This window comes from Leuresthes tenuis, unplaced genomic scaffold (genome assembly GCF_036924035.1).
Source record: "Leuresthes tenuis unplaced genomic scaffold, fLeuTen1.0.hap1 SCAF_15, whole genome shotgun sequence".
NCBI classification, from domain to species: domain Eukaryota; kingdom Metazoa; phylum Chordata; class Actinopteri; order Atheriniformes; family Atherinopsidae; genus Leuresthes; species Leuresthes tenuis.
The window spans coordinates 34,326,379-34,346,072 of record NW_027325369.1 but is presented as its reverse complement, the minus strand read 5'-3'; the positions used below and the strand labels follow the sequence as shown (position 1 = coordinate 34,346,072).

Here is a 19,694-nt window from a genome sequence, read left to right as displayed (position 1 = left end):
CAAACCCAAGAACACAAACTGAGTGTTGCCATCTATTCAGTGCAGTGCAGAGAGGAGTGTGCAGACCTCTAAATAGGAGAGACCAAACAACAGCCCCACAAGCACATGACACAACATAGGAGAGCCACCTCTTCAGGTCAACAGTCAGCAGTGCACCTACGTCTCAAGGAGAAGATACACTTCCCAGCACCTACAGAGCAGCATTGTCTCTCCTGTCTCATGTTTGTTTACTTTAATTTCCGATTAAATAGATCAAAGTAATGACTGAAAAACAGCTGGGAGGATTACTCTGCAGCTCCATGGGGAGGAAACCCTGGTGATGTTAAAGATGGCCCCAGTACATCTCAATTTAGGTGAATGTTGCAGGTGATTACACACCTGCAGCTCAGACTTGGACAGGTGAGGCTGGGTGTGACCACCTGCGACAGGAATGCAGTCCTGTGTGTTTTTAACACACCCACTCAGGCTGTGTGTCAGTTTCTCTCTGCACACATACATACACGATTACATCAGAGTGGATGAATATGAAGGGCTGTGGGGGTGCCTCACAGCCAAACATTGCAGTCCTGCAGGTTTCTGTAAAACTGGCCGAGCTGCGTGAATCACCTGTGGAGGAGAAGCAGCGTTTTAACAACCCTCTGAAAGCTCTCTTAACTCTCAGATTTTCCCTCTGAGGTGTCTGTTGTGGTATTTTCAGACCGCTTTCTGCAGCATTCTCTGACTTTTTTGACATTCTGGGCCTCTGTGTTTAGATGATTTAAAACTTGTAAAAAGAAGAGGTTCAGACCTGATCAGCTGTTATCATGTTTAACTGGAGGCCGGCAACCAAAGATGGCAGAGTAAACGATCCGACTGATGACTGCAGCAGATCTTACTGTGTCACATAGGACTGAATCACAAAGGTAAGACACATGATCATCCGCACACGGTGTGGAGGGCGCCATCAGACCCCCCAGGACAGCTTATTCTCTGATGACGGCAGTTCACAGGTGGTTTTACAGTGTTTCACGTATAACAGATGTAGAAGGAAATTACTGTAAAGTGCAGACTGTCCACGTCACAGAGCATGTTGGGTGTGTTTGGTTGGCTGAAATGTCTTTTTAAAGCCTAATCACTAAGATGGTAGAGGCCATACTGTGACAGATTCAGTCAGAAGAAACATCCATCGTCAAATCGAGTCCTCAGATGTGATGAATCCTGACAGAAATTAATCCAGTTCACAGTCAAAGTCTCAGGGTTAAAACAGCAGCAATGTGTCTGCTTGTGTTCAGTCTGAGGTCAGTGAACTGGACTGTTTGTGGACTTTGAAACTTCACCATCATGAGTGGTATTTGTGTAAAACATGTTTGGCATTGCTGGGACTGCCTCTTGTTTTTATCACTGCATCTCAGATCAAAGTATTTCACACTGGAAGTTTGAACACCAGCCATGAGGCATGAGCTTTGACTGATGGTGGTCTCTGCTGTAAAGGTAGAAAAAAGTATTGCAGATGGCTTCAGTCCAGTCGGTCACTACCACTAGCCTTTCTGTCAGAACCAGAACTAAGACCAGAACTGGACCAGAACTAAGTAGAATTAAATATCTAAGAAATCCACTGCTTTGGAAATGTTGATGATATGTAGTTCATTATGTGTCCTTTATAATAAATTTGTGTTGATTGTGCAATTTAGATGTGACAGAAACCAACCTGGACAGGTTATGTAAAATGCTCACTGTCATAGTTTTTCCAAAAATGAAAGAAAAAATCAGAAGTGGGACAAACTGAATCTAATATTTACATTTTAACAGAATTAAAACAGTGTGATTGAAATAAGATTCTCATTAGAGCTTCAGGTAAATAATTAGAATAAGTGCTTTAACCTCAGAAACCTGTCATCTCACCTTTACTTGTGTTCCTTCTGTTCAGCCAACCAATCAGGTCAGCTCGCTGAAATAACCATGGCATCCACAGAGAAGCAGCCTCGGGGGAGGGGCCTGGCTGCTCTGTTTCCATGCTGCTTCAGAGAAAGTGACCAGCCAGAAATCACCTACCGGCATGAAGCCACTGCCCCTGTGGTGGCACTGGAGCCCACGCTGCCCCTGCCCCCCCTCCAGGAGCTGGATGCCATGTTCGCAGAGCTGGTGGTGTGTTCAAGGCACCGTTCATTTCTGTGTTGCCTTTCAGACATACAGTTACTCCATCTCTTTCTGTCCCGTTTCAGGATGAGCTGGAGCTGACTGAGGAGCACCGAGCAGCCATGTTCGCGCTGCCGCTGGAGAAGAAGTGGCACATCTACTGTAGCAAGAAGACGGTGAGTAACGTTTGAGGTTTGGTCCTACAGGCCATTTCTGTGTGGGCTCAGCTGGTACTGGTCCAGAAATGAACATGGCTCAGGTTTTTTTCAACTGCTCAACAAGAGGTAGAGGTCAGATGAAGTGTTCTGCCAACCGTTTCCCTGTTAATTCACACAGAGATTTTCACGTGTTCCACATGTTTCATGTTTCATGTGGAACAGAACACCTGTTTTACAGGTAAATGAGATAAATCAGCTAATCACATTGCTCTGTCATGACTTCTTGTGTTTGAAGCTGCTGAGGTGATGCTGAAACCAAAAACTTGAACAGGAAGTTAACCTCAGATCAACATCTGAGATGTTTTCCAGCTGAGTTTAATGTGTATTTGCTCCACCTTTGTCGGGTGGGTGAATAGACAGGTTCCAAAAGCGGGACTGAAAGCTGCTATGGAACATAAAAGTGTTATTTACAATAAAGAAAGATCCTTTGCTGGATGATATGCTGTGGTTCCCCAAAGCTATCCTTGCTTCTGTGAGAGAAGAGATGAATTTTAAGGGTTTCTTTTATCTTTGGAAGTGATTTACTGACTGGTGGGGAAGGAAGTGAAATCCAAGGTGATTCACAGTGGGAAAGGGACATAACAGTGATAGTGGAATGGTTCCTCCAGTGATACACAATGAAAAGCTAAAGGTTGAGATGGTGCTGAGTGGCCCTCCTGTGGACTCCAGAGAGGTTTGCTGAAGGCTCAGCTGTGACTGCATGTTATGGCTTGATTCTTTCTGGCAGGTTTGTGGATGGTTGACCATGAAAGTAGTCTCTAGAGTTCCAAATACACCTGACGTAATGTCATGAAGCTTATAAACTGGAGCCACAGGATCACCCACAGGTGAGAGTAATGAGGGCAATTATGAACAGCGCTGCTACCGTCCAATGAGGAACATGGAAAACAAGCAGATATACAAAACACAGCAAAACACGGACTCTGACAGTTGGAGCTTGAAACGTCTTAAAGTCATAGAAACCTGATATTGTCGCAAACCTCCACATCTGTCACCCTGATTACATCTGGATGATGTTACCCCATACAGCAATTCTCCTCCTGTGGACTGTGTAGCTTAGAGTTACTGAGATATGAAATGAGCTGAAGTAAAGCTCCTGTTGTCCTGCTCCATGTTTTTGTGTTGGTTTTCTGTCTTCTGGTTTCCTAAACTCTGCTCTGGTTTAGTTATTTCTTAGCTCCTTGGTTTAGTCTCTGTTCTGTGTTCGGTATTTTCTTTGAGCTTTATTCCTTGTGTTCAGTTTGGTCCTCAGCTCCCCCTGTTTGGTCCTCAGCTCCCCCTGTTTGGTCCTCAGTTTGGTCCTCAGCTCCCCCTGTTTGGTCCTCAGTTTGGTCCTCAGCTCCCCCTGTTTGGTCATTTGTTTGGTCCTCAGCTCCACACTCACCTGTTCGTTGTCAATTATCTCAGCTGTTGTCACTTTCTCAGTAGTTCCCCTCAGTATATAAGATCCTTTGTTCATCTCAGTCTTTGTCAGATCCTCACGGTTACTTTAATCATTGATCTTCTCTATAGCTCTGTTCCTCGTTCGTCTCCTGTCTGGTTGTTCTATTATTTCGTCTTTTGTTTTCCTAGTTTAGGTAATGTTTTCCCAGCTCAGCTGCACTTTTGGTTTCTGTTCAACTTCAGTCAATCATCCGTTAGCCTTCAGACAGCTTTTCTCTGCATCTGGGTCCTTCATAATTCCACCACTGACAACCATAATGAGTCCTGTGTAATTTATTCATTCTCCTCAACATGACTCAGAACGGCATCCAGTGAAGCGCCACCTCTACAGGCAGCAGAGAAGTATGACCTGTATGGGGGCACATTTTAACCCTGAGATTTTTAACCATGAGCCCCAGAGTGGAAAACATGTGCTCCATCAGATGATGACAACATGGCGACAGTCCACTACAATTCAGTTCAGTTTTATTTATAAAGCACCAAATCACAATAGATATCATGTCAGGGCACTTCAAAGATACAGTGCAATTTAAGCCAATGACAATCCATTTCATGGTAATCTTATCATAATCCAATTAAATCCAATAAATTCAATTCCAAATTAGTTCAATTCATATAGAACCAATTAAAAAATGTAGCCTAGCTAAGGAAACCAACAGATTGCACTGAAACTTCTCTTCAATCCAATCCCCCATCCTGAGTGTGCACGAAGCGACAGTGGAAACACTTTGGTCGCTTCCTGTTTGGGTTAGATGATGACGTCATGTGGTTAGGGTTAGAAAACGATCTTATTCCACTGTGACAGTCACCATCATGAAAGCCATTTAAATCAGTCAGAAACGCTGATTATTTCGTATATACATCAGAAAACTCTGATGTGTCTTTTATTCAGGAGGCAGAAGTTCAGAAAGGAGCCATGAGCTGTCCGGAGTTTTACATCGACCAGCTCAGAGCCATGGCTGCGGTGAGTCACACAGTTTGTCTCAATGTGAAGGTTTTAAACCACAGAGGATCAAAGAAAAATAATGAATTACCAAGGAGGACCTGAAGACTATGTGGTGAGTGTTGGTTTGACTCTTCTCTCCTCAGAGGAGGACTCTGCAGGTGTTGGAGGATGAGGAAGATCAGGGCCGGCAAAAGGTGGTAGAAGATCTTAAAACAGCTCTGCGGACTCAACCGATAAGGTGAACCTCTGCCAGGTTGTTGTTTGTGTGTTCTGGACAGAGCTGAAAATAACCTCCTGATCTCCTGTAGGTTTGTCTCCCGGTTCATTGAGCTGGATGGCCTCTCGTGCATTCTGAGCTTCGTTAGGACCATGGATGATGAGATGGCTGAGTCTCAGGTCCACACGTCTCTGATTGGCTGTATCAAAGCTCTGATGAACAGCTCTCAGGGCAGAGCACATGTCCTGGGACACTGCGAGGGCATCAATGTAATTGCACAAAGTCTGGCCACCGAAAACATTAAAGCCAAGGTGAGTTACTGGCCTCAACTGTGAGTAGGCAGGTGTATCAGACCCTGTTACATCTTCACCTGTGAGTTATCAAACTACATCACATGACTTCAGCACAAAGAGTCCTTTCAGAGGTTCAAGTCATGTATGAATGAGTCAGACTTAAAGCAGCCGAGGAACGGCCAGCACTGGTGTAAATCATCAGGTGATCCACTTCCTGTAACCTGCTGATTCCTCCCATTTCAGTTAGCTGAACAGGAAGTTCTATAGAGGCCATTCACACCTCTGCTGGTCTGAAGCTTTACAGCAGAGCCCTGCACTCTGAGGCAGGATCAGAAGGTCAGGGAAGTATCAGGAAGCTGCTTCACTTCTCACCAGGTGGTATCACCACGGTAACTGATGCCATGGTGATACATATAAGAGGATTAAGGTGACCGATCTCTAAAAAGAAAACGTAAAATTAGAAAAAACATTTCAGATTGCTTTTATCTGTTTGTCTTTTACTCTGGTTTATTTCTTCTTAATTCAGTTTTTGGTCTGTAAATTAAACTTTAGCTTCACTTCAGATATTTGAGAAACACTAAAGTTTCTGCTGACTTTTAAACCAATATGAAGGATTTTTATTGATTCAGATCTCTGAACTCAGAGATTTCTGGCTGTTTTCTCAGTTTGGGTGACAGCATGTCAAACTCAGCTGCATGCATGATGTCTGTCTGAACTCACATCACACAACAACTAAAACCCTTTTTCTGGAACATTTTAGAGGCTGGGTGACGGAAGATGAACTCATCTAACATTTCAGCTGTGCTATTCATCCTATTATTGATGAGTCATCTTTCTTTCCTGCTCTGTCAGCAGCAGCTATGTTGGTTAAACCAGATAACCAGGAGGCAACCTGATTACGTTGAACCTGCCTCAGAGTACGGACCCCGTTTATAGAAGTCCTGAGCTGTTCTGAAATATTGAGATCACTATTTCCAAAAGTTACTGACCCATCCATGAAAGTTGAAACTGTTTCTGATATTTAGAAAGGGCACAATGATTCAAATTCAAAAGAAAAAAAGGATCATTAACGTCAAATGAACTCGAACTAAAGCTGAAAGGCTCTTTTAAAAAAGTAAGGAGCAGAAAGTGCAGATATTTGTTTCAAACCATTTATATAATTCTCATAGGAATATCTACTTGAGTAAAGGTTCCAGAAAATTCTACCCAAGTACAGCAAGACTTATTCATACAGAAGTTCAGTGTTCGATGGAAAATATAAATCAGTGTTTCTGTTTATCTGAAGTTAGTTAAGAAGCTCCATAAGATAAAAACTCAGTTAACCCAATATGAGACTTCACCAGAACCGGACTGTGTCTACAACACAAACTAATCTCCGCTGATTCTCCTTCACATAAAGTTTTCTTACTGATAATGACCTGATAATAGTAGATTAGAATAGCAGCAACAGCAGAGGAAGGAGGATGACAACAAACACCAGCAGCAGTGGTTTGGGATCGGGTTTGAATCATAATGTTGAAGCTAAAGGAGCAGCTTGGGTTAGGCGTTAATCTCACTTCAGGAGATTTAAGGCAAAGATCAAAGTACAGAAGGAAAACTGATGAAAGTAAACTGTGGATAAGAAGATGTTCTGAACTCGCCGTCAGTGTTTCTTATGACAGAGCTTTCAAATGTCAAAACCTTCATGAATGTGTCTCTGATGTGTTCACCTGTGTCCTCAGGTGGCAGCTTTAGAGATCCTTGGCGCAGTTTGCCTGGTGCCAGGCGGCCAGAAGAAGGTCCTGGAGGCCATGCTGCACTACCAGAAGTTTGCCTCTGAGAGAACTCGCTTCCAGGTCTGCTTTTTTTTCTTTTGTATTCATCGCTGATAACAGAAAGCACACGTGGATTAAGTGGGTACGTCTGACTTTGTGATTCAGAGTTTTAGTTTTTTTTAGAAATCTGCAGATATCCCAGAGTGGGAGTCAGAAAGATGTTAAAGTCATCACCAGCATCATCTCTGATAAGATTTCATATTAATCTCAATATATCTGTTTAAACTTTACAGTTATTTTGATGTAGAGGAAAAATTGATGTCCAATCACAAAGTGTGAGAAAAAGATTGGCATCTTTATTTATTAATAGATTCAACTTTCCTCCATCTAAAATCTCTGTTATTAACTCTGTCAGAACATTTCCTAAACCAAAGAACATTCACAGTTTGAGGTGTCTGTCTCTGCTGTGACGACACTGATAACTCAAAATTACTGCAAACAAACCAGAATAATCCCTTTAGCCTGTGGGCAGTCAGTTAACAGAGTTCTACACCCATCTGACCCAACATTTGACTTGTGATTGTGATTTTAAGAAAACATTGGGATTAATCATCCATTGATGGACTGACTGTGTCTCAAACATCACTAAACATGTATTTACATGAGAAATGTTGATTTTAACCACTTTTCTTATTTTTCTTTGGTGTATTTAAAATGTTAAATGAGGTTGTCTTTACACAGATAAGCTACCCAAACTGAGTGCAGATTGTTCAATTAAAGCTCTTTTCAGACCTGCTCTGCTTTCCATTGACCTGCGAAAACACCTGAATGCGTCTGAATGACCTCTGTTGGACCAGCCAAGGTTTTTCATCACAGAGTGAACTCACATTTTCAAACAGGCTTCTGAATGTCTGTGTGCAGAACCTGCTGACCAACTTGGACAGATCCACAGGCCGCTACAGAGATGAAGTCAGTCTTAAGACCGCCATCATGTCCTTCATCAATGCTGTGCTCAGCCAGGGAGCAGGAGAGGTGAGCAAATCTCTGTCAGGAAGGATAAAATCGCATTTCTGCTGATGACGTCATCACATTAAGTCAGAACTAGCTCTTATATATTTTCCAGTCTGAGTCTTTCATAAGTGACCAACAAACTTACCTCTCTTTACTGTCTGATTGTCTGAGGATCACCGCTTCCACTAGAACACCTAAATGTTTTAAGATGGATGGGACACAATGCATTATGGTACGGTACAATATAATACAAGTATGTCTCCCACGTTTTCTGTGAATATGTTTCCAGACCAGTCTGGAGTTCAGGATTCATTTGCGCTACGAGTTTCTGATGTTGGGCATTCAGCCAATCATTGACAAACTACGCTCCCATGAGAACGCCACCCTGGACAGGTACACATGGTCTTAACCTTTTCAAACATTTATTCATGTTTGTAATTTGACTTTAAACTGCTTTCTGTGGATCTTTCTGTCCTTCAGACATCTGGACTTCTTTGAGATGTTGAGGAATGAAGATGAGCTTCAAATGTCCAAATGCTTTGATGTTGTCAGTAACTTTACTTCATATCATACCTCTTAGGTCTTATAACTTAAATTGTTTCATTCTCTCAAGTTCAAACTTATACCTGACTATGAAACTGTATATTCCAGTGTTCAAGTTTCAGCTTGTGATTAGTATTTGGCATGTGTTGATAATCTGATGTTCTTTCCACTGTCTCAGAATCACATCAACACTAAAAGTGCAAATCAGATGTTTGAGCTGATCAAGAAGAGCCTGAGCCACACTGAAGCTTACCCTCACCTGCTGTCAGCTCTGCATCACTGCCTCATGATGCAATGTAAGATCAGCTGCACACCGCTTACTTCACCTTGTTCTTCTCTGGATTACATCTCTTAGAGTGTTGACGCATTTCTGTTTGCAGATAAAAAGAGCCCCACAATTCTTCAGTACTGGGTTCTGTTGGACAGGATAGTTCAGCAGCTGGTTCTGCAGACAGACAAAGGTGAAAACCCAGACATTGCCCCGCTGGAGGACTTCAACGTTAAAAACATTGTGCGCATGTAAGTCCCAACACTGTCGCTAAGGTGTCAGTCACAACATACTGCCAAAACACTGAAACTTTCTCAGGTTATAGGTGTTTGTGTAATTAGGGATGATTTGGCCTGGATGAAAACCTTATTGCTCCTGAATCCAACATGTGATAATCAGTCTGAGTGAGGCTGAGTACCACAGTTCCCTGGTAGTTGAAACACACTCTCCTGTCCCCTTTTCTCAAAATGGGAACCACCACCCTGGTCTGCCACTCCACAGCTGTTGTTCTAGCCCCAGAACATCTAGAGGCTTCAGTATCTTCGAGCAAATCTCCAAGGTGGCCTGGTACCCAGTACTCTATCATGGCGCCCAAGGTCACTCTATCATTGCCCACATGACTTGAGAGTCCAGCCCCTCTCCGGGAGTTTGATTCCAGAGCCTATGCTGTACAAGGATGTTAGCCTAACTCTAACTAGTTGGTACTGCTTCACCTCACACACTAGCTCAGGTTCTTTCTCCACCATCAAGGTGATATTCCACATCCCAACAACCAGTTTATGATGCCTGGGATCAGCACGCACAGGCCCCCAACTTTGCCTGCCGCCCAGCTCACTCTGAACCCAACCTCCTCCGCATAGGTGGTGATCCAACATGGAGGTGGCATCCCTTGCCTTCTTTAGGTTGAGTCCAGCGGAGCTCATGGAGCAAAGACTTAGCCATTAGATCCCGGGAGGCAGGAGGAATCTGCCTCAGGTGGAGGAGTTCCAGTATCTCTGGATCTTGTTCTCAGTGATGGTGAGGAGGCCCGGAACAGAACCGGAATTCACTGGAGGAATTATATATCCCATCTGGCCTGAGAATGCTGCGGGATTCCCCCGGAAGGAGATGAAGAGTGTTGCTGGGGAGAGGCATGTCTGGGTTTACATGCTAGACCACAAACACAGATGGGAACTTTCTAAGCTGCTGAAAGTTCAGTTAGTTTGAGTTTGGTTATGATCGCTCTGCTCCATCACATGTTGGTCCACTGCTGGGGTGCAGCTGTGGCTGAACATGAGCCGACTTCCTAACTTGATCACAGCAGTCCTGTCATGTTTGTGCGTCTTTGTGTTGACAGGTTGGTCAAAGAGGATGAAGTCAAACAATGGAAAGAACAAGCTGCTGAAATGAGAAAAGGTAAACACACACACATCTGTGCATAAACTTTTCATGCTATCACACTCTAAAAGGGCAAGATGGAGTCATTCTTTTGACAGTTTAAAGAAATACATATCTTTGATAATGTCGGCTGGTCAGTGTGTTCAAAGGAACCATCCAGAACCACCCAGAACCATCATACCTTAACTCTTCAAATGAATTCTTCTGTAAGCAGGTTTTACACTATGATGTTTTGTTCAAAATGAACTATAAAAGAGGGGTTTCCTGATATCCCTGCTATTAAAACCAGGGTACAAACACCTTACTCAGAATTCATAACCACCCTCTGAAGGACTCATGGCCACATTTCATTCGTCCAATCTTCCCCTCCTCTCAGAGCAAAAGCACCTGCAGCAGCGCTTCGCGAAGAAAGAGCGGGAGTGTGAAGCCAAGAATAAGGAAAAGGAGGACATGATGGATACACTGAATAAGATGAAAGACAGATTGGAGCGAGAGACCAACGAGCACAAGCAAGCCAAACGACAAGTAGAGGAGCTGTCCGCTCGGCTGCAGCAGCTCAGCTCTGTGCGTTCGGTCATATCCCTGAGGCTGACATTCAGACACTGTAACATCACAAACCGAAGGTTTCTGCATATTTCAGCTACATCATGACAAATTTTATGGTTGTTTCTCTGTCCATCTTCACCTTTTAGGCCTCCAGTGTTCCAGGAGGACCTCCCCAGCCCTCTGGTGGTTTAGTTCCCCCAGTTCCTCTCTCATCCCCCCCCACTCCTCCTCCTCCCCCCCCACCTCCTCCTCCAGGAGGCCCACCGGTCTTTGGCATTGCTCCCTTTGCCCCACCTCCTCCAGGAGCTCCACTTGAAACAGGACAAAGGAGGAAGAACATTCCTCTGCCATCTCACCCACTGAAGTCCTTCAACTGGAGCAAGCTGTCTGAGGTACACCCATGTAGTGTTGATACAGCTGTTTTTACTGCTGACATCAGAGCATTTATCATATACCTGAACAAGAGGAAAGCCTCAGCTTCAGCTCATATGACAGAACACTGAGTTTTTCAGATTCTCCATCACCTCCACTTAATCATTTAACATTACTCGTCACATGTCGGTCTTACCAATCATTTTTTTAAAATTTGACCAAAGAGAAAACCTCAGTATGTCCCCTACAGTCTCTGTCCTCACACAGTAGACATCGTGTCAAAGTCAAGTGATTTCATTAAATTCATCTGAAGGGATTCACAGACTTCATTTTGAGTTAATAGCTTGAGAGCGTCCATGGTGGACAAGCCCCTCCTACATCAACTGATCAGTTAACTGTTTCCCCTCTACCTGTTCAGTCTGCTCCTTTAGGTCTAGGAACCCTGCATAAAGTAACATAAACCACTGTTATTACTGCAGATGGTTCTGAGCTGCAACATTTTTGCTGGATCTGTTTGTTTTAAACAAAGCTATCAATCTGTGAGAAGGTTTACGTCCGTTGAAGGAGGTCACGAAGTGTGTAAAGATAAACTCATGCTGGTTGGTTGGTTTCCGAGCAGGAAAATACAGAACGACATCAGACTGCTGCACAGAAAACATACAATCTGCTTTGAGAGTAAACAGATCAAGTTTTTGTCTTTTCCAGAACAAAATAGAAGAAACCATCTGGGAAGAGATCGATGACATGAATGTGTTCAGAGTTCTGGATCTGGAGGAGTTCCAGCAGACCTTCTCAGCTTACCAGAGGCCAACAGTAACTCAAAGCACACTCACACTGATCACACCTCTGAGCCACTCTGACATCAGTCAGTACAGATGTGGCTTCATTCTAATGTGGTTTCTAACTTATATTTAACCTCTGTCATCTCAGAGCTTCATTTGACTGTAACATGTGTTTGTTCACAGAAGGATGCTGAGGAAGACCACCTGTCTGTCCACAGAGTGAAGGAGCTGTCAGTGATCGACGGACGCCGAGCGCAGAACTGCAACATCCTGCTGTCACGGTAAGTGTTGGTCGCCGTTTTCACAGCATGTGATGATGAAATGCATCGGCATGATTCTCCCCACGGCTCAGTGCTTTAAAGACACATCAGACATATGTCCATCACCGGCTTCGTTTTAGTCCTATTAGACCTCGGATCACACTCTGAGTGGCTTCTTTTTAGTCCTGTTAGGGTCTGACTCTGACAGGCTGTCTGACTTGATGTGAAACATGAGTTTGAATGTCTGTGACAGACTGAAGCTGACCAATGAAGAGATCTGCCACGCCATCCTGACCATGGATGAACAGGAGGACCTGCCCAAAGATATGCTGGAGCAGGTATGAAACCAGGAGATGCACAAGAGGGGACATCACAACCTGTGTGTTTGTTCCTGTGTCCATGTCTGTCATGAATGTCGACTCATCACAATTCTGGCAGTTGAAGTCCAAATCAACAGAACTTTCTGACCTGGATGAGTTCAGAACACTTTAACCAACAATCTGTGTCACGCAGTCATGTTCTAATAACTGTGTGTGCTTGGGTGTGTGCATGTGTAGCTTCTAAAGTTCGTTCCTGAGAAAAGTGACATCGAGCTGTTGGAAGAACACAAGCATGAGCTGGACCGCATGGCTAAAGCTGACCGTTTCCTGTATGACATGAGCAGGTATGCACGTGCACAGACACACGCACGTGCTTCTGAGTAAACAACCTGAATGAACAATATCCAAAGCTCACATGACATCAAACAGCAGAGAAAGTGATAAGCGTTAAACTTATTAAACTTACTCAGAAGCCCCTCCTCATCCATAAAACCAACTGTAACCTCCACCTGTACCAAATCTGTTGGAATGTACTTAGTTGTACTTAGTTGTACTTAGTTGGAGGTAGGGAGCCCTTTGTACAACTGGAACATGTGTCCATTCAAAGCTTCTTATGAATGAATGAATGAATTTATTTCAGACCAAAAAAAAAGTGATTGGTAAACAGTATTTACAAAAAGAACAATCCCAAACAACATATACATATTCACCATTATTAACTCAACATCGCATAATATATTCATATATAAATTTGAACAGAAATAGAAACTAATAATATAAACAAAATTTCCAATTGAATAAACTTGTAAGTATTTATACTACAGATATGACATTAATTAATGCAAATTGTCTGAAAAGGGATATGAGGAAGCAAAACTTATTTATTCATACCCCTTCTCCCTCTAATTGCCCTTATAGTAACCTTCCTGTTTGATTTCTATGCTTTTATCCAAAATTCACACAAAAAAATACATATATACACATATATATATATAAATATATATATATATATATTATATATATATATAATATATATAATATTATATATTATATATATAAATATATATAAATATATATATATATATGTATACACATATATATATAAATATATACATAAATACACACACACGTACTTGTGAGACAATCACACCTAAATACACATTCACACCCTTGAACATCAGCACTCAGAGTACAGAGACCCCCCCCAAACTCCCAATCATCTGTGCCACAACCCAACACCACAGTCCCTCTGCCAGGCCCCCTCACCAATCCCAACCCTGCACCCCACAGCGCCAGGAGGACAAAGCCCCTGAGACCCCCGCAAACCAGCCCGGGAGCAAAGTGCAGACACCATACCAACAAATTATCAAACTAAGGCCCAACAACGAGGGGGGCTGATCAGGGTGGGGTTGAAGATCATAAATGAAATAAACTTCTTCATGAGTCCAAACAGTCAGTTGTCGTCTGGTGCCCACCCAGAATCGACCACTACCAGCAGAGACTGCGGACCCTCCACTTTAAGAAGAAGTTTGCAGACAGAGTTTCCGACGTCAAACCAAAAATCGAAGGTGTGTGGCATCATGTTGACAACCTGTTCTGTGGCACCACTGTGTTCCTCACCCCATCCTTTCTGCTCTCAGCTCTGACTCAAGCGTCACGGGAGATGGTTCGGAGCAAGGCGCTGCGTCAGCTCCTGGAGGTGGTCTTGGCCTTTGGGAACTACATGAACAAAGGACAGAGAGGGAATGCTTTTGGATTTCGAGTGTCCAGCCTCAACAAGATGGCTGATACCAAGTCCAGCACCGACAGGTTCGTTTACCACAAACCTCATTCATCTTTTTCGCTGCCAAATTCCCATTCACAGTCCTGCTTTAGTGCAGGGCTGACACAAAACAGAACTGCTGTTGTTGGCCTAAAGCCAGATGATCTGCAGGATACAGGCTAAAGTGAAGCCTTGATGGAGAGAAATGTGAGTGACCGTTGATGTTTGTAGGAACGTTACTCTGCTGCACTACATGATTACTGTACTGGAGAGGAAGTTCCCCGCAGTGCTGTCATTCAGCGAGGAGCTGCAGAGCGTACCAGAGGCCTCCAAAGTCAAGTAAGTCTGAGGCATATTAGTTTATGTGAAAACGGTCAGATCTCTGAGCAGGTTGGTGGGGCTTGTTCAGACTGTCCAACATCTGTGTGTCTGCAGCATGACCGAGCTGGAGAAAGACATCAGCAGCCTCAGCTCCGGTCTGAAGAGCATCAAGGCGGTAAATATGTCAGAAGAAGATTTAAAAACCTGTGTGAGACACATCCACATGTTTGACCACGGCCCGTGTGTCTATGCACGTGTGCAGGAGCTACAGTACCAGCAGGCCCAGTCCTCCCAGCCTGCGGTCGATAGGTTCATCCCTGTTGTCAGTCAGTTCATCGCCGTGGCGTCCTTCAGCTTCTCTGATGTGGAGGAGTCACTTCGAGAGGCCAAAGAGCTGGTGAGTGTGTCTGTACCACTGCAGGTGGTCAGCCCCATCACTGCACAGCAGAAGGATTCTGGTTCTGACCCTGGCTGGTTCTGTCGGTGTGGGCGTGTACATGTTCTTCCTGTGTGTGCGTGGGTTCTCTCCAGCTTCCACCCACCATCCAAAACATCATGTCAGGTTACTCAGTGATTCTAAACTGACCCTCGGAATGAGTGTGGGTGTGTATGACCTGTGATGGACTGGCGACGGGTCTGGGGTGTTCCCCACCTATTGACCAATGGCAGCTGATAGGCTCCACTATTGGATTAAGTGGATGTTTACATGTGTCAGTATGGTGACAGTTTATCCTGCTTTATCCACTTTATCCTGCATAACAAACTCTGAGAGATTGTTTCAACAAATCCTCTGTACAAGCCAGGAAGTGAGTGTGTACCTATAGATCACATGACCCTTTAAATCACTTAACCCTTTCGACCAAATTACCTCTTCACATGTCTCCTGAAGTTTGCAAAGGCACTGCGACACTTTGGGGAATGCACATCCAATCTGCAGCCGGACGAGTTCTTTGGCATCTTCAGTACGTTCCTCACAGCGTTCTCAGCAGCCAGACAGGACAACGAGGACATTGCCCGGTGGCGGGAGGGAGAGCAGAGACGGGTGCTCATGGAGGCTCAGGTTAGCAGAGACACACTTCACCTGCAGGCACATGGACATCAGTCATGTGACAATGACAGAAAAGTTCTCAAACTTTCAACAAAAAGTCTATGGGCAGTTCATCAGTTTGAACCTTTATCTAACAGAAGGTCCAGATAATTGATTTTCAGTCTTGTTCTTTATATCCAGAACCAAATCCAGAATCAGAAGCATCAACACACTTAGTAAAAGTTGTTCCAGAGTCATGTTTCCCATTGTGTTCCATCAGCTTCCTTTTAGATTATATTAGATTAGATAGAATTCAGATTCCAGCAGCACAATTACAGAAAAATTAAAAAAAGAATAGTATACAAAATGATATATGCAAAGATAGATAATAACAAAATAAAAAAATAAAATAAAGAAATCCTATATCCAGCTAGTGCTCCTTCCCATCCTCTGCCTCCTGATACCCCTCCTCCCCCCAGAGAGAAGCAGTACAGTCTGATGGCGTGAGGGACAAAGGAGTTTCTGAGTCTATTGGTCCTGCAGTCTGTCACTGTCACTAATGACACATTTTAATGGTTTGGGAACTGAGGATACTGATTGTTGCAGTTTTTCAGCGCAATCTGTGTCCATTCTGGTAGAATCCAAGATTCCAGCTGCTCAATAGTCCGTTGTTTTTGTTGTTTGATTCTCCTCTTCATGACGCTCCATACATTTTCAATAGGAGATAGATGTGGACTGTAGGCAGGCCACTCTGTGTTTATGAAGCTGCTGGAAGTCCTGCAGAATGAGGTCTGGCATCGTCCTGCTGAAATAACCACGGACCTCCCGGGAAAAGACGGCACCTTGATGGCAGCATCTGTCTCTCCAGAACTCCAACATCCAGCTGTGCATCAGTGGTACCTTCACCCAGATGAAGCCCTCCATGCCATGGACTCTGCTGCAGCCCCAGACCATCACAGACGCTGCTTTAAACCTTCCTCTGAGAACAGCTGGATGCTCTTTCTCAGCAGTTTTTCCCAGAAGCAGCTGAAACGTGGACTCATCTGCCCACAGAACACGTGTCCACTGTCTTTCTGTCCCTCTGAGATGAGCTGGAGTCCAGAGAACTGGGCCGTGGTTCTGCTCAGAGCTGATATATGGCTTCCTCCTGGTGTGATGCAGCTTCAGCTCACATTTCTGGATGCAGCCGTGGACTGTGTTGAGTGGAAATGCTTCTCCCAGCTCCTCCTGAGCCCATGTGGCTGTATGGATCATGGTGGCCTGACGGTTTCTCCTGCAGTGCTGCCTGAGGGCTCCGAGCTCATCCAGCAGGGCTTTCTGTCCTTGGCCTTTCCACACTGAGGTTTCCCCAGACTCCCTGAATCTGTTCCCAATATTCTGCTCTGTAGATGCTGAAAGACCAAAGTTCTTTCCAGTCTGACTCTGAGGAATATTTCCTGAACTTATTGATGATTCTCTGATGGAGTTTGGCACAAAGCGGTGAGCCACGACCCGTCCTTGTTGGAGAGGCTGAACCTTTGGTGGAAGCTGCTTTTATACCCAATCCTGACACCCTCACCTGTCAGCAGGTAACCTGCTGCTTGGAGAAGCTCCAGAAGCTGTTGCTGTAGATTCTATAAACTTTACAAAAAGTCTTTCTTTGACTCAAGAACAACTTTTACAGCGTGTGTTACTGTCTCTGCATATCTTTGTTTAATAAAGGTTCAAAGTGACTAAAAAAGTTTTTGTTGTATTTTAGAAAACATCCCAACTTTTCTGTGATTGTAACTCAGAGGTTCTTCATCTGGTGACTCTTATAGAGTGGGGATGTGTCATCTGGAGGTTATCAGCTGACCTAATCACATACAAACTCATGCACAGATAAAGTCTCATCAAAATAAATCTGAACCTGCTCATGGTCACAATCTGTCTCTCTGCCTGCAGATGAAGAAGGACAGAGAGCAGAGGGGGAGGATGGCCAGAGGAAACGAAGAAGAGGAGTGTGGTGAGTTTGATGACTTGGTGTCTGCCCTGCGCTCTGGAGAAGTCTTCGACAAGGATCTGTCCAAACTAAACCGCCGGAGGCAACGGAGACACAACTCCTTCAACAACAGTCGAGAAAGGCCAGTGACCAAACTGGACCAGAACCAGGACAGCTGATGAGATGTCTGAAGAACTGTGGTTAGTGTGGAGGAAAAAACTGAATAACACAATGACAGAAACATTTCTGTCTGTGAGGAGAAGTCGAATATTTGATGCATCCAATTGTGGAACATTCTGAAACACTTCACAAATGTCCAGAATCAGTCCTCTAAATGTGAACTGATCTGGTAATGTTTTAATATATCATGTTTCCACTGAGAAGAGAAATAGCACCCGGGTGTAGCTACTGCTGATCACTGACATCATAGTGAGATAAACTTTCAGAACTTTTACTGCCAATAATTCATGTCTGAGTTTAATCTCAGAACCAGAGCTTTTGTCTCATCACTGTTGAGTTTCAGAAAATTAGAAGAGAACCAGGTTTTAATTTCTTGTACGCAGTCACAGACTTAGGAGGGCGGGAAAGTGGAGCTGGGTTTGGTAGAAAGGTAGTCCACGAAACAATGGAAGTGGATGTTAAATCTGCGAAAAATCTGACCATGAAGGAGATAGATGATGAACAGGATAGGGCTGAGTACAGAGCCTTGGGGAACACCAGAGGAGCGGGAAGATGGTTGGGATGTGAAGGTTTTCAACTGGATTAACTGAGTGCGGCCAGAGAGATAAGATTTAAACCAGAACCAAATCATGAACGGGTGATTTAACCGCTGGCAACAGGAAGATGTTTTTGTTAGTGATTCAGAACATGAAGACATCTCTGCTTTTCTTTTCCTGTTGGTTATTTTCAGTGCTGGGAAACAAGTTGGTAAATGTGACCCTCCAGTTAACTGACCACATCCGTTCTGTGTTTTATTGACAAAAGATATTGGAAGTAAATTAATTTTGGATCATTACAAATACTTTGCTTCAATGGTACCTATGATCACATAGTGAGAAAAACCACGTGTGATTGGATTAAACATGTCCTGTATGAATGAAGATGCATTGTTTTTTTTGTTGTTGTTTTTTTAATCTAAATAATAACTGTGTATCATATATGTATCATGTAATATAATATAATTTAACATAATGCAATGTTTGTTTGTTTGGGGTCCAACAATGGAACTGCTAGAGCAATATTGTGTCTGTTCCTTGTCTTTTTCCTGTAAATGTTTCTACCATCAGACCCAGAATAATGAAATACCTACAAGACCAAACTCCTGAATAAAGGGCGATCTTTGCAAAAGTTGATTCAGTTTCCTGAGAATCTGTTTCTGTTTTTTCTTTTCAGAAAAGTCAGGGACTAGAACCATGTGTGAGCACACAGAGGCGTGCACACTCATGCTTTCCACCAGGTTTATAAGGCTGTGTGCACCTGTGGTTCTCTTTTATGAATCTGAATCATTGTGAAATCATGAAACTGATTTCCACTCCCATTTTTAGCCATGAATGACAGTAGATGCTCTCCTGATTTATACATTTTTCAGGATATCGTTTGTTTCACAGACCTGCTGATGGAGGCAGCAGGAAAGGAGCAGCTCAGACTTACTGACAGGAAATGAGTCTTTTAATTCAGTGATTTCAGCTCTGTGATCAAGGACCGAACAACATATGTTGAATTAAAACAGAGATCAGCTCTGTGAGTTCATAGGAAACCACCCTGCAGAAGTAAAAAGAAACGATTGGATTTTAAACCACCATGCTTTCCCTAAAAACCAAGCTCTTTCTTACTCTCTTTGATGTCCATGAATACCAGCAACCGCAGAAGGGCCCCAGCAGCCATGCCATGTCCTCATCTGGGCCACCATCAGGCTGCTCTGGTTCATGATCGGTTCAGCTTTCAACTCTAAACTATGTCTTTAAAAAAGAGCCCCACAGGCCATCTTCCCCTTGCTGTGTGAGGCCAAGATAACATGCTGGGCTAAATCATTTTTATTTTGTTTATATATTTTCATTTGCTTTAGCGTAAAGTTGAAAGTGCATTGGATTTGAAGTTGTAATATTTGGTGGAGTACATCCAAATTCAAGCATTTGCTTTCTTATTTCACTGTGTTCATC

At 43.6% G+C, this 19,694-nt stretch overlaps 1 protein-coding gene across 1 annotated transcript; it reads left to right on the top strand.

The window, feature by feature from the left end:
* Positions 1 to 511: 511 nt before the first annotated feature.
* Positions 512 to 18,887, top strand: LOC140270869 (disheveled-associated activator of morphogenesis 1-like). Its single transcript, XM_072366109.1, has 26 exons — positions 512 to 902; positions 1,907 to 2,124; positions 2,202 to 2,291; positions 4,669 to 4,740; positions 4,866 to 4,960; positions 5,031 to 5,250; positions 6,954 to 7,067; positions 7,908 to 8,018; positions 8,287 to 8,390; positions 8,478 to 8,544; positions 8,719 to 8,836; positions 8,921 to 9,059; positions 10,145 to 10,203; positions 10,562 to 10,749; positions 10,878 to 11,123; positions 11,809 to 11,916; positions 12,069 to 12,166; positions 12,399 to 12,483; positions 12,703 to 12,809; positions 13,945 to 14,033; positions 14,106 to 14,274; positions 14,459 to 14,566; positions 14,663 to 14,723; positions 14,811 to 14,945; positions 15,438 to 15,608; positions 17,499 to 18,887. The coding sequence occupies exons 2-26, from the start codon at positions 1,939 to 1,941 to the stop codon at positions 17,712 to 17,714; spliced, it is 3,156 nt and encodes a 1,051-aa protein (XP_072222210.1). The 5' UTR covers positions 512 to 902; positions 1,907 to 1,938; the 3' UTR covers positions 17,715 to 18,887.
* Positions 18,888 to 19,694: the final 807 nt, after the last annotated feature.

Coding starts and splice junctions, on each gene's coding strand:
- LOC140270869 (XM_072366109.1), top strand. CDS start 1,939: ATGGCATCCACAGAGAAGCAGCCTCGGGGGAGGGGCCTGGCTGCTCTG. Junction 7,068..7,907: donor CTGAGAGAACTCGCTTCCAG/GTCTGCTTTTTT, acceptor GTCTGTGTGCAG/AACCTGCTGACCAACTTGGA. Junction 15,609..17,498: donor GGGTGCTCATGGAGGCTCAG/GTTAGCAGAGAC, acceptor CTCTGCCTGCAG/ATGAAGAAGGACAGAGAGCA.